This window comes from Nycticebus coucang, chromosome 17, assembly GCF_027406575.1.
Source record: "Nycticebus coucang isolate mNycCou1 chromosome 17, mNycCou1.pri, whole genome shotgun sequence".
NCBI classification, from domain to species: Eukaryota; Metazoa; Chordata; class Mammalia; order Primates; family Lorisidae; genus Nycticebus; species Nycticebus coucang.
This window is the reverse complement of record NC_069796.1, coordinates 46,728,486-46,742,359: the sequence shown is the minus strand read 5'-3', so window position 1 is coordinate 46,742,359 and position 13,874 is coordinate 46,728,486. Positions and strand designations below refer to the sequence as shown.

The window sequence follows — 13,874 nt, the reverse complement described above, 5'->3', positions numbered from 1 at the left end:
TCTCTGTGCCTCCCAGGAAATACATTGTCCTTTAAAGTAAGGAAGTTACATTGTGTATATATATTCCCTGGAGTGAAGTCAGGATGCCTTCTGCTATTCCTGGTCTCTACTTTACCTTCCTTTACCTTCCGCATGGCCCTTCCTGCTCACACTCAGCTGCCAAATTTACTTGCTTCTTCAGTTGTCTTCCCTCTTCCTGTGAAATTAAGCTAGATTTTCCCTTTCCTGTTAGTAAGGCTCTGCTGTGTGCTGCTGTTTGAACATGAGTAAGAGGAGAAACTGGTACTAATGAGCTACAAATTGAGAGAAAATTTGGGCAGTAAAATTGTGCTTCCTTGTCAACCGTCTTAAACCACTTACATGGTGTTTAAACTCCTGGCTTTCCTGGGTTGCATAAAAATTTATAAACCAAAGCAGTTTTCTAATTCAACTCTAATTAAATAAAAAGCAATTTTCTTTGTCTTTTTCCGAGATGCCTTTTCTTAGGTAAATCACAAACAACCTAATCTGATGGATGTATCCAAGGGCAGTCTTTCAAATGGAGTTCAGCTGCTTCAAACTGACTCAAAGAGTAGAGAAAAAATAGTTTCCTATAGGATAAAATTAATGTTAAACGCCCTGCAAAATGGAATTTGCACTGTAGTTTTTCATGGGGCAGTCAAAATTTAGCCAGCTCAGAAATGTTAATTCTTTATATTTATTACCTATTCCTTTCCTTTGTGCCTAAAGTTGATCATAATTGGAAAAAAAAAAAAAAAGTTTGGCAATTAGAAGAAAAAAGTTAATAAGCATATATTCCAAGTCCTTACTACGTACATGTTGGACTCTTTATAAAGTGTCTTTATCCTCAACATCAGCCTGTGAAGTAGGTACGTATCTCCATTTTGCAACTGGCAAAATTGAGAGTGAACTGTTAGGCCCAAGTTCACATAGCTTACAAGAAGCAGTGTACAAATTTTAAACTAAGTATGTGTGGGCCGGGTATGGTAGCTCATGCCTGTAATCCCAGCACTCTGGAAGGCTGAGGTGGATGGATTTCTTGAGCTCAGGAGTTCAAGCAAGACCCTGTCTCTACTAAAAATAGAAAAGAAAAAAAAAAAGAAAGAAAGAAAAGCCAGGCATTGTGGCAGGTGCCTATAGTCCCAGCTACCTGGAAAGCTAGGGCAAGAGGACTGCTCAAGCCCAAGAGTTTGAGATTGCTGTGAGTGATGATAACGGCACTCTACCTAGGGCGACAGAGTGAGGCTCTGTCTCAAAAAAAAAAACTGTGTCTGACTGCACGCCTTCCTCTAACACAGGGTTCAAGCACTGATAGGATGGTGGGCCACACTTGTGTCTTTGACTTGAATTCATCCCTTTGATTTTGCAGGATGTGAACATCCCTGATCTCATAAAGCAGCTTGATATCTTGGGTGATAACGGGGTAAGTAATGAATAAGTGGGGTATAGATATGAATTTGCCAAAACAGAGCTCAAAAAATACTTTTCCAGTGCATCACATGCAAAATAATAGCAAGCGAGATGCATGCTTACTTCAGGATGTTAGCTCCCTGGAGAAAGTCTGTAACTTATCAAAACAACGTGGCTAAAGGGTTATAAAGATCTGTGGAAGATAGGAGCAGAAATAGGACCTGGTAAAGTGCTTTTCATGGCCGGGTTTCAGGTTTGCAAGCTGACCACATCTGCAGCAATTAAAACTTATTACTACCAGACTGTTCCTCAGAAGCATCCAGTGTAAATTGCCAATGTCGCTAAATATTAGTGTTGTTGGCAGCCCCACAAAAATGGACCATCAAGCCAGGCTCAAACACCTTCCAGACAGACTCAAGGCAGATTCAGTGGGAGGACCATTTATTGTTATACTAGATGAATGATGCATGTCAGTTGAAGGAGTCTGTTTTTTCCCCCTGAAAAATTATCAAAGGAGAGAACAAAATCAATAAAATCACATCAAAACTGCTATGAAAAGACTGCTCTTTATTTCATTTCGGTTCCCATTTTTCTCATGACATGACTATTAACTAAGTGTGCTCACAATGACACAAAAGCAAGATAATATTAGAGAGATGTAAAAAATCACATTTAATATTTTTTTGAGGTTTTGAATTAACTCTTTGTTAATTCTGACTAGACTTTATAGGAATTTGCTAAGGTCCCACACATGCTTATTCAGAACTGTCTGTGACAGGCAGATGGACAGTATTTTCATTAGTGTAAATATCATAAGTACCTTCTTTTCTTATTTGCTCTGTTTCCTCTATTTTTCACAGAATTTAAGAAATGAAGAACAAGTGGCAATAATTCAGGCCAGCACTGTGTTGTCCCTTGCAGAGAAGGTAATGATTTGTGCTAACGTTTCCATCATCTCTCTGGCCGGTTTAACACCTACAGAGCAGGGTAGGGCATGAAGAAATTTCCCTTTGCAAATGATTTTTGTTATTGAATACATAACACACCTTTTATTTTTAAGGGTGATACAACCCAGATAGAATGAGAAAAGTCTACACACTGATTTGGGGTAGGTGGATAAATTTGGTTTTCAAGGCCCTTAAAAATACATAATTCTTTAAAAATGGGAGACTTTGGATTACATTATTCAAGTAACCCCCACCAAATTGAGAAACCAACAAAGAAGGTTTTTGTTGAGAGATGGTGAACTGGAGCATTGCCCTTGCCGTGGACTCTCCTTGGGAGTGTACAAACCAAGTGTTTCCAGTTGACTCCATAGCTCAGGGGTAGTTTGTTGCTGTCTCACTCACAAGGCCCAATGTAAGGACTTGCAGGAGAAAATCAATACCGAGTGTGCTCTTGCCCCCTCGTGTCTAAACCCGGTAAATGTTAAGAGAGAAAGAAGAGGAAAGAGGCAAGTGGAGAAGCCAGATAACTTGTACTCAGGGTGCCTTAAGACAAGAATCAGTGCATGAAGCAGAAGCTAGTAGTGCACCCACCTGTTCCAGTTACGCAGGAGCACAAGAGTTCACAGCTGAAGTTTGTTGTGATCATGGCCATGAGTGGCCACTGGAGTCTAGCCTGGAGAGCATAGAAAAAGAAAAGGAAAAGAAAAAAAATCAGCACAAAATTGATCATCATGTGCGCATGGTTTGATAAACTGAAAACTGCATACATTCATTGAGATGCTTCCTTAATTCCTAAATGCATAAAACATTTGCTGGAAATCGAATGAAACCATGTGCCAGTAATCAGCTTTCTCCAGTCAGAAATGGAGGTATTCTAGAGGTCAAATGACACAGTTAAGTTACCAAAAATAATGGCATTAAAAAAAAAAAAAGAAACACTGAGGGAGCAAGAAAGAAGTATTGCTATAAAATAAAAAGAAACTTAGAAAAATTGAAATGAATATTTGTTGGCTCTTAATTTAAGCAAAACCAGGTTTTAAAAAAAATATTTTGCTAACAACTAGAGATGTTTTAATATGGACCAGATAACAGATGACAAAAGGATGTTAATTTTGCAAAGTGTGAAAACAGCCTTGTGGTTCTGTTATCAGTGCTAAAATCAGTACCACATATCAGAATGATAAGTTCTTTTTGTGTGGTTTAAAGTGTTCCCATTTAAAAATAATTCTTCCCCATTTCTCTATAATAAGTTTTATATTCTGAAAGATTACCATTTCTCCATTCTACCTGGGCCTCTTCCTCTGATCACTCTCCTTCCAACCACGGAGCCAGTGGACATTGTTTCCCCTCTACTTGGAACTTCCTTTTCATTTTTTCCCATTCTCTTACCCATTCTTCAGACCCCGATTCAATTGTCATGTCTAAGAAAGCCTCCTATGGTGTCCTCCAGTGAGAGCAGAATTCTTGTTCTTGTTCACCATGGCAGCCCCACTACCTAGCACATGCTCGGCATCCATGAATGCATTTGTTTGTTGGATGGATGGGTGGATGGATGGATGGATGGACAGAAGACTATTGTTTTGCTCATGAACTAAGTGGTAAAACTGCGTTGTCTTCACTTTGGCTCTCAGTCTGTTTCCTGAGATGTAAGGGAAGCAGACTAAGCACCTTAGTAAATAGCACACAGATATACATCATAGTAAGAAATCATGTCAAAAACTTTTGTCTTGTTAACCCTTTAGTGGATCCAGCAAATCGAAGGAGCAGAGGCTGCCCTGCACCAGAAAATGATGGAATTGGAAAGTGACATGGTGAGTACAAAGTGGAAGTATCATAAAAATTAAGAAAAATTTACAAGGCAAATGGAAAATAAAAGTTGCCTCTACCAGTTTTTTCTGGCACTGATGAAAGCATATAGGCTGCTCTTTGTTTTATGTACAGACCATGGAACAAAATTCACAAAACTAATGCTGAAGAAAATTGAGTGAGGTGTTTTCTTGTGCTTTCTCTCTTAGCTTAAGTAATGTTTCTACTATATTTAATTATCAAGTAAAACTTAATGAAATGGTGGATGTAACTTTGATTTAAAAAAATCTCAAGCCCACTTACAGCTATTAGGATGGCTTCTATCAGAAAAATAAAAATTCACAAGTATTGGCAAAGATATGGAGAAATTGAAAACCTTGTGCACCGTGGGAGGGATGTAAAAGGGCAGGGCTACTATGAAAATCAGTATGACAATTGGTCAAAAAATTCAAAATAGAATTACCATATGGTCCAGCAATATCACTTCTGGGCATATATACAAAAGAACTGGAAACAGGGTCTGGAAAATATACTTGTGTACCCGTATCCGTACCAGCACTATTCACAGTAGCCCAAAGGTGGAAACATCCCTAATGCCCATAGAAATGAATGGATAAAGAAAATGTAATACATACATACAGTGGAATATTAGTCAGTCTTAAAAAGGAAAGATGTAGCTAGCTTCTGATGTAGCTAGCCACAGTATGGATGTGCTTTGAGGACATTATGATAAGTGAAAAAACTAGTCATGAAGAGATACTAGATAACTCCAGTCACACGAGGTCTTAGAGTAGTCAAACTCCTAGAAACAAACAGGAGACTCAGGTTGCCAGGGGTTGAGGGGAAAAGGAATTGTAGAGCTGTTGTTTAATTCATATATAGTTCAGTTTCACAAGATGAAAACATTTTAAGTATTGGTTGCATAACACTGTGAATACACTTCACATTGAACCATACGCTTAAAAATAGCTAAGGTTGTAAATTTTATGTTATGTATCTTTCACCACATAGTAAAAAATATTAAATCCTCAAGTCTAGGAATTGGTTATTATTAGCTTATAACAATGATTAGAATTTTATAATAAGACTTTCATTAATGTTATTGTTATAACTAAAACACATGTAATGGATTACTGTCGGGGTAGGGAGTGCTGTGATAAGAACAATTTGCATTTGTATAGTATGTGACAGCTTATAAGTCATTTGTTCATATGTATTTATACAGGACTCACATGTTACCAAGAAGTTAGGCTCTAAAGTTAAAGCACATAGCAAGAACTCTATTCAATATTACCTTTAAAAGCTCTTTAAATGCAGAAATATTAATTATTCAATCAGCCTGTACCAGTATTCTGTTCTGGGCACTTCAATGCAGGGATCATCAGGAAAGTCAACAACAAAAATTGCTACATGCAGACATAGATTCTCTCAAAAGTCAACACAATTGGGTTTTTCTCCAGGGTTGTTCCTTTAGTTAAGCACCCAGAAGAAATAATTGACTTGCACTTGGAACTGTGTTGTACATAAAGATATAGTTTTGAATGCTAATGGCAAAATTCTTATAAGAGGGGCATAGAAATTGAGAACAAGTGAGGAAACGTCAATTTTATGTCTCCCAGCCTTTCCGGGCTGGGTGGCAAAGACACACACCCCCTCAATAAGTAGCAGTGTGGGTAAAATCCCTCCCACTCTTTAATTAAATTTTTATGTTTCCTTGTGTTTGCTAATTATACACAGATGAATCTTAATACATTATTTTTCCTTGTGATTGCTAATTCTACATAGATGAATCTGCATAAGTGAACTTGTTTATTATACAAGCCTACTCTGTTACATTTTATAACAATCTTCCAAAAATATACTATCACAATATTTTTACATAGGTAGACTTATTATTTAACACTTGTCAAAATCTATTCTTAATTACATTACTCTTAGATACTAGATGACTCCAGTCACGTGAGTTATTAGAGTAGTCTAAAAGAATATTAAAAATCTTTTAGAACTGCAGTCCCCACCCCCCAGGCCGTGGGCCAGTACCGGTCCCTGACCTGTCAGGAACAGCAGGAGGTGAGTGGTGGACAAGGGAGTGAAGCTTCATCTGTATTTACAGCCACTCCCCCTCGCATGCATCACCACCTGAGCTCTGCCTCCTGTCAGATTCCCCCTCAACCCTGTCTGTAGAAAAACTGTCTTCCACGAAACCAGTCCCTGGTACTGAACAGGTTGGCGACTGCTGTTTTAGAGCACACCATGCGGATTTTTCATTGTATCTTTTATGCTTCTTTCCGTTGACTGTCACATTCCCTCTGTGAGACTGTGAAAGTTGGGCTGTATTCCCAACAAATAAAATCTATGACTCTACAAATGCTAGTGATTAGTCTTACGGTAGAATTGGAGAAGACATTAATTAATACAATTTATATGTCACGTTCTAGTTAACTAAGCTGACTCTTTATCAATGTGGCCCTTTATTATAGGAACAATTCTGCAAAATAAAAGGCTATCTGGAGGAAGAGCTAGACTACAGAAAACAAGCTCTTGACCAAGCATACATGGTAGGTGCAATAAGCAATAGAGATGTTCAGAGTATTTGCAATCATATACTGTGGGGTAAAGTATTCTATTTAATTTGGCATGCTGTGTACTTGAATAGACTATAACATTCAGGTCATTTATTCGTTGGTTTCCAGTTCCAATTTTAGAACAAATATATCTTTAGCTCTTTGCTATTATAATAGCCTTATAATATTTAAGAAATATTTAATGATTTTTTTAAATTAAATACAGTAGAACCTTCATAGTTGACCACTTCCCTACATTGACCACCTCCTTGAATTTATCTCACTTTCATAGATAGACATGCACCACATGTACATATCAATACAGGAGGCCTAATACCTTATGCTGACCACCTCTGTATAGTGACCAATTTCTTATAGTCCCTTGAGTGGACAGTTTACAGGGGTTCTACTGTATATATTGTTAGATAATTTTAGATGAAGGACAGAATGGATGGCAATGTAGATTAAAGAGAAATTTTTATCAAATCAAATCAATTATTGGGCAGTCTGGTCTAGTTGGTAGAATAATAACGTGTTTAATGTTTGTTATGCATATATTTAATTCATTTATTTCTTACAACAGCCCTATGAGGTATAGGTAAGATTATTATTAATATCTCATATGTGAGGAAATTAGGGTTTAGAGAGCAGAAGAACTTTGCCCAAGTTGGGAAAAAGGTAGTGTGTAGATCTGACTCCAGACACTGTGGCCCTAACAGCTGTAATCCAGCCACAGAGACCAAGGCTGCATTGGTAAGTGGGTTATGCCTTTTTCTCCCCCACAGAATATTATGCTGATAGAGGAGCACATTTGATCCATTCCCTGTACCCGATTCATGTTACACAATTCCTCATATTGCACTATGCCTTACATTTCTTCTCCCCTGATGCCCACCCACCATTAATTCACAGCAATGAATCAAAAGAAAAAAGAGCAAACTAGAGGAATATTTCAAGGAGTTGCAAGCAGAGGTTTTTATAATGCTTTTCCTGGAAGCAGCCTGAGTCACTTTTGGGAAGAGAGTGAAGCACTCAGACCCTGCTGTAAGGAAGATGAATTAGTCTTCCCTGTCCAAAATGAATAAGGGATTCTGAGCATTGTTTGAGCAGAAAATGAGAGTTGGTGCTAGAGAATAGAAAAGAAATTGATTTTTTCCTCCCTTCCTACCCTTTCACCTTTGCTACTCCTACCTATAGGTAAAATAAGATTAAGTTACATGTTTATGTGGTGCCCTCAACTATTGAAGAATCACTTTTTTTTTTAATAAATCATAGCTGTGTACATTAATGCAATCATGGGGCACCATACACTGGTTTTATATACAATTTGAAATATTTTCATCAAACTGGTTAACATAGCCTTCCTGGCATTTTCTTAGTTATTGTGTTGAGACATTTATATTCTACATTTAGTAAGTTTCACATGTACCCTTGTAAGATGCACCATGGGAGTGGTCCCACCAATTACCCTCCCTCCACCCATCCTCCCCCCTCCCCTCTCCTCCCTTTCCCCTTTCCCCATATTCTTAGGTTATAATTGGGTTATAGCTTTCATATGAAACCTATAAATTAGTTTCATAGTTCAGAATCACTTTAAAAAAAAAAAACTAACTTAAAGAAGATGAGATCTTCTCAGTTCAGGACAAGAGCTAGGACACCATATTCCCCACCAAAGGACCCGGGTGGGGGGTAGCTGCTTCTGTCAAAGTTACTAGAGATAAGATTGTAGATTTTGACAAATATCTGCAGGATGTGGGGAAAAAATAAACTGATATGAGGCAGTAGACCCTTCAACTATAAAAGAGGAGAGTCAAAGAGAAATATTATAGCTAGAGCAACCATACATCTCAAACAACCAGAAACAGACCAATTCCAAGATTGCAGGTCATGTTTAGAGCTTATTTCCCAATTTTATTTCAAGAAAAAATATAGAAACTACAAAACCATCTTCAAGTACAGAGGTTTGTTATGTGGAAGAGAGACAGCATTCTGTGCATGAGATATATCTCCAATTTCAAGTACTTTGTTCCAAGTTAGACCACTGATTTTTTTTTCTTTTTTTTTTTTTATTTTTAAATCTTATGTTGGGGATTCATTGAGGGTACAATAAGCCAGGTTACACTGATTGCAATTGTTAGGTAAAGTCCCTCTTGCAATCATGTCCTGCCCCCTGATTTTTAAAAAGTATGGTCACCATGATAGATGACTTTAAATATATGAAGTTTTCAAGTGGAAGAGAACAAACTTACTTGCCACTAAATCTGAGAATAGGAGGTATAGCTACTATAACCAAATAAGGGCTTTTCAAAAATGCAAAGTATATAGGATAGACAGGATCCAAAAAAAGAGAACAAACTTCCCCTGGCTAGAAAGGGGAAATAGCTAATGACCCTTATGGAATCTCATAGACGGAGAGTCTCAGAAGGGCCGTTAGTCTAGAGAAGCTTTGAAATCCCTTTTCTTGCTAAGATACCGTCAGACCAAAGTAATACATCCATGCACATACATACACAGTGTACTTTCCCACACCACACATAAATGCCAAGTTCTAATTCTATTTGCCAGAGAATCCAGGAACTAGAAGCTACTTTGTACAATGCCCTGCAGCAAGAAACTGTTATCAAGTTTGGTGAATTGTTAAGTGAAAAACAGCAAGAGGAGCTGAGGACGGCAGTAGAAAAGTTACGGCGGCAAATGCTGAGGAAGAGCAGAGAGTATGACTGTCAGATTCTTCAGGAGAGAATGGAGCTCTTACAGCAAGCCCATCAGGTGAGGACTGAGGCCCTGCATCCGTGGAGGGTCGGTAGCGAGTGCTTGGGGCTTAGCGCTAAGTACCTGGGATCGCAGACGGGTGTGGAGAAGCCCAGGAGAAAGGAGTTATTTTCAGAGTCAAAACAAACAATTTTTGTTTATCACCTTCACCCAGATACAGGATAGTAGTTTTGCAATGATTTGATCTTGAGAACATTGGCCATAACCCAGCTACTGACAAATAACCTGAGTAAAATAGAAAAGGGCCTTTTTCTTCATTCCAATAACAAACAGCAACAACAAAGCCTGGAAGCCCCATTTACTTACTGGCACTTGCTATGCTACGTATGTCAGGAATTAAACTCAGGGCTCTTCCTTACATCATCATTTCATTTCATTTTCATAATAGCTCCATGAGGTAAGTATTCTTATTATCCCAATTTTGGAGATAATACTGAGGATAAGAGTGAGTAAGTGATTTGCCCAAGATGACACAGACAGTACGAACAGAGTCAGGAGTAGGCTCAGCTAGGCCGGACTCCAAGGCCAGTGTGCCTGACCGCTGCATTCTACATCATCCAATACTTACATGATTCATCTAGACCAGCAAGGCTCAAAACTGACAACCACTACTGATTTCCAGCCAAAATTCTTAAATCCTACTCTTCATTCATGTCAAAGCTTGATAGGTAAGGACTGGAACCTTGACTACAAAACAGATTCAGTATGAACTACACAAATTGAAAGTGTCAGGCAATAGTATTCAGGCCTCAGAAGCTATAAGAAGCCACTGGCACAGTTGGATACATAGCGGGTAAGAAACATGGTCATCAGTGATCAATGTGAGTGGGAAAGGAACAGGGTTTATTTTATGACACCCATAAAAACAGTTCATGGGGAACAGAATTCTGAGCACACTCCAGAGACAGAAGTCTTTTCAAAAAACAAAAAAAAGAAGTCTTGTCAATCTTTATAGGCTCACAGATTGACCAAGTAGGCAGGGAAATCTGAAGCCATTTGTTCCAGAAATGATAAATGCCAGTGCCCCTACAGATTCTATCACAAAGTTTGGGTTGTGACCCAAGGAAAGAGTTTTTAAAACCTTTATCAATAGTATCTATGGCATCATTGCATTGCTTTGTGCGTTCTTTCCTTCTAGCAGGAAATAAAAGCGTCCTCCGGGCTTGGCACCCGTAGCTCAGGGGTTAGGGCGCTGGCCACATACACTGAGGCAGGTGGGTTCAAACTCGGCCCTGGCCTGCTAAACAAAGACAACTGTAACCAAAACATAGCCGGGCGTTGTGGCGGGCGCCTGTGGTCCCAGCTACTTGGGAAGCTGAGACAAGAGAATCACTTAAGCCCAAAAATTTGAGTTTTCTGTGAGATGCGACTCCATGGCACTCTACCAAGGGTGACATAGTGAGACTGTCTCAAAAAAAAAAATCCTCTGCACAAATTCCTTATGCTGCCATAGCACTTAGTTAATTTCAACAAATTGGCTTTATATCATGGAACTGCAAAAGTGTCTATTGTTTAGATGGACTAATGCTAATCTGAAATAATTTTTTAATGCAATAATGCATTTAAATTTACGATAAAATCCTTACCCTATTTAAGTCTCTATTTAACCAGTTAGCTAAGGTACATTCATGGAAGAGGAGGTTCTGCTGGTTTGTTTTAAGTTATTCAATTTGAGCTGATAGGCACATTATATTTCTGAGCCTCAGCTCATTCCATTGATGTTTTCTTCTTTCTCCTAAACCAGTGTTCCTTGAATATACCTTTTCCATTTATTTCTTAGTCTTCTTCTTCCCTTTTGTCCAGGAGCTTAATTTCACAGACATATTCCAGAAGGCATTAGTTAGGATTCTTCAGATATAATTGTGTAATACATTCTAATTTCTAGAGCATAGCACTAACCCTTTGCTAGACATTTTTGCTTGAACATTTCATAGTGAACTCAAACCTGCATTCTTGTCCTTCGCTCCTTTCACTCAGTCTACCTGTCTTGGTCAGTAGAATTTATCATATCCACATCTCTCAGTCTAGAAACCCTGGAGTCTTCCCTGTCCTTTACCTCCAGGAATTGATGTAGCAGCATATTTATCTGGCCTTTCCCCTGAATGTTTGCAAAGCTGGTCCATTCAGTTCACACCTGTGACCCAGGCACACGTGTGCAGACCTTTTATTATGGCAGCAGCTTCTAGGTACTGCCAGATGTCCTCTAGGATAACCCAACTCCATCACTGACACATTTATTCAGTCAGTGAAATCTTTAAATGCATTTCCTTGATGCCAGGTACTGCACTAGACATAGAGAACTCACCACAGACCCCGCTTCACAAAACTTAGGATCTGTAGCTGGATACAAAGGAGATGAATACAAAGAATAATTATGATCTATCTTAATAAATGGCATTTTTAGAAGCAGGTGTAGGAGCCATGGGGACCTAGTTACCGTTCTCGTGTCTTCAGTCCACCATGCATATTGCCACACACTCTTATTAACCTTTTCTCATGGTACATTCTTGCTCAGAAACCTCCATGGTTTCAATTTCCACTTAAGTCAAGTGTTATTCAAGTCTCCTCACTAGCTGGCTACCCCTTACAAAAAAAACTTGACGTGAGGTAACCTCCACAGCTACTTTTCCATTCTACTTATGCAAAACTTGCTGATACCATTGGGGCCATGATTTCCCACCTCTAAGCTCTTGTTTGCATAATTGCCCACCCTAAAATACCCTTCTATTTCCATTTCATTGATCCAGATGCACTCATTTTTTCCAGTCCCATTTTAAGACCCATCTCCTTTAGGATCTTCTCCCTGATGAAAATAATGGGCTATACACCACTGAAAAACCCACATTTCACACCCTGTTATACACTCACTCAAAACCATTGATTGAGAAAATGCTGAGTTTCAGGCACTGGGAATGTAATGGCAAACAAAGACATAAAAGTTACTACTCTCAGCTGCCTTACAGATGGACAGGGACAAAGCCACACACGAACAGTGACCAAGACAATTTCAAAGAGTGGTGATAAATGCTATGAAGAAAGTCATACAGAGTGTGTGTGTGTGTGTGTGTGTGAGAGAGAGAGAGAGAGAGAGTCTGGGAGTGGGACTAGCCACTTTGGCTGGTCCCAGAAGGCCTTTCTGAAGATGTTTAAGACCCAAGGAACCAGCCACATAGAGATCTTGGCAAAGTGTCCCAAAAGATAGGGGAAGCAAGGCCTAAGTCCCCATGGTGGCAGTAAGTTTGGAATATTCAGGAACAGAGAAAATTAGTATGTCAGGGGTGCACACAGCCAGGGTGAGGTTGAAGTGAGCTGAAGTCAAAGAGCAAAGAAAGGGCCAGATCACGTTAGGCTTTGCAGGAGCTTGTGTTTTATTCTGAGTACAACTCAGATAACTTCTCCTTCCTTCCCCACCTCCTTAAACTCAAGGGATTGTGGTGAGCATTCTCATATTTTGAGAGTTCACGTTGGCTACTGTAGGTGGATATAGGATGCTGGAGGCAGAAAGTGCCGGTAGTGAGCAATTATGCCAGTCCTGATGAAGGTGATGAAGGGTGACAGTGACTTGGAGTAGTTGGTCACAGCAGAGGTCAAAGTAGGTAGAAAAAGGATCTGTTTGGGACCTGACAAGATTTCTGTTGACATGGGTGGCATGGGGATGGAAAGGAAAAAGAAATCAAGCACGTGTCATACGATGTGGCCTAACAAATTCATTTAACAAATCCGTTTGGACAGCTTCTCCATGTCAATGATTGTACTAGGGAGTGGAGATGGTGAGGAAGCTGTGCATGATTTTTGCCATCAATTACCTTTCCTACTTAATTTTGTCACTCCATCTGGACCTGATAGTTCTTTGCGATCAGAAATGAATTATGCTGTTATCTGTATTGTCCATTATATCTGGCACAGTCCTGAACATGTAGCAAACGCGGAGCCAAACAGGCACAGATGCCTGAACTGATAGCGCAGTAATCACACATGCTCATGACTTTGTCAATCCCATACATGCCTCACATCCAGGAGACATGCCAAGGAATTACTCGCACACGTAAGATGGAAATGTCTTACAAATGTATGCTTCTCACTGTAGCTTTGGAACTTAGGCAGCACCATGGAAATGTACACCAGCACACACATCACACACGTGCACACGCCACCCCCTTCTCCAGCATCAACTGTCAGGTAACTTCAACCTTGATGGTCTCACTCTCACCAACCCCTCCTGCACAAACCTCAGCTCCTTTCCTTTAGAGCAGGATTTCTCAATCTCTGTAGTACTGACGTTTTTGAGCCAGATAATTCTTAATTCTTTATTGTAGGGGACGGGGGCAAGTGCTGTTCTGTACATTGTGGGGGGGTTAGTAGTGTCCCTGGGTTC

The 13,874-nt window shown here is 39.4% G+C and overlaps 1 protein-coding gene across 3 annotated transcripts in view; it reads left to right on the top strand.

Moving 5' to 3' along the window:
• JAKMIP2 (janus kinase and microtubule interacting protein 2) overlaps nucleotides 1–13,874 on the top strand; it is a 158,435-nt gene that overhangs the window by 129,921 nt on the left and 14,640 nt on the right. For all 3 annotated transcript variants that reach the window (XM_053567254.1, XM_053567253.1, XM_053567255.1), the window contains 5 exons: nucleotides 1,370–1,423; nucleotides 2,271–2,336; nucleotides 4,100–4,168; nucleotides 6,644–6,721; nucleotides 9,293–9,496. In XM_053567254.1, coding sequence (XP_053423229.1) covers nucleotides 1,370–1,423; nucleotides 2,271–2,336; nucleotides 4,100–4,168; nucleotides 6,644–6,721; nucleotides 9,293–9,496 — 471 coding nt within the window. The remainder of the gene's footprint in view (nucleotides 1–1,369; nucleotides 1,424–2,270; nucleotides 2,337–4,099; nucleotides 4,169–6,643; nucleotides 6,722–9,292; nucleotides 9,497–13,874) is intronic.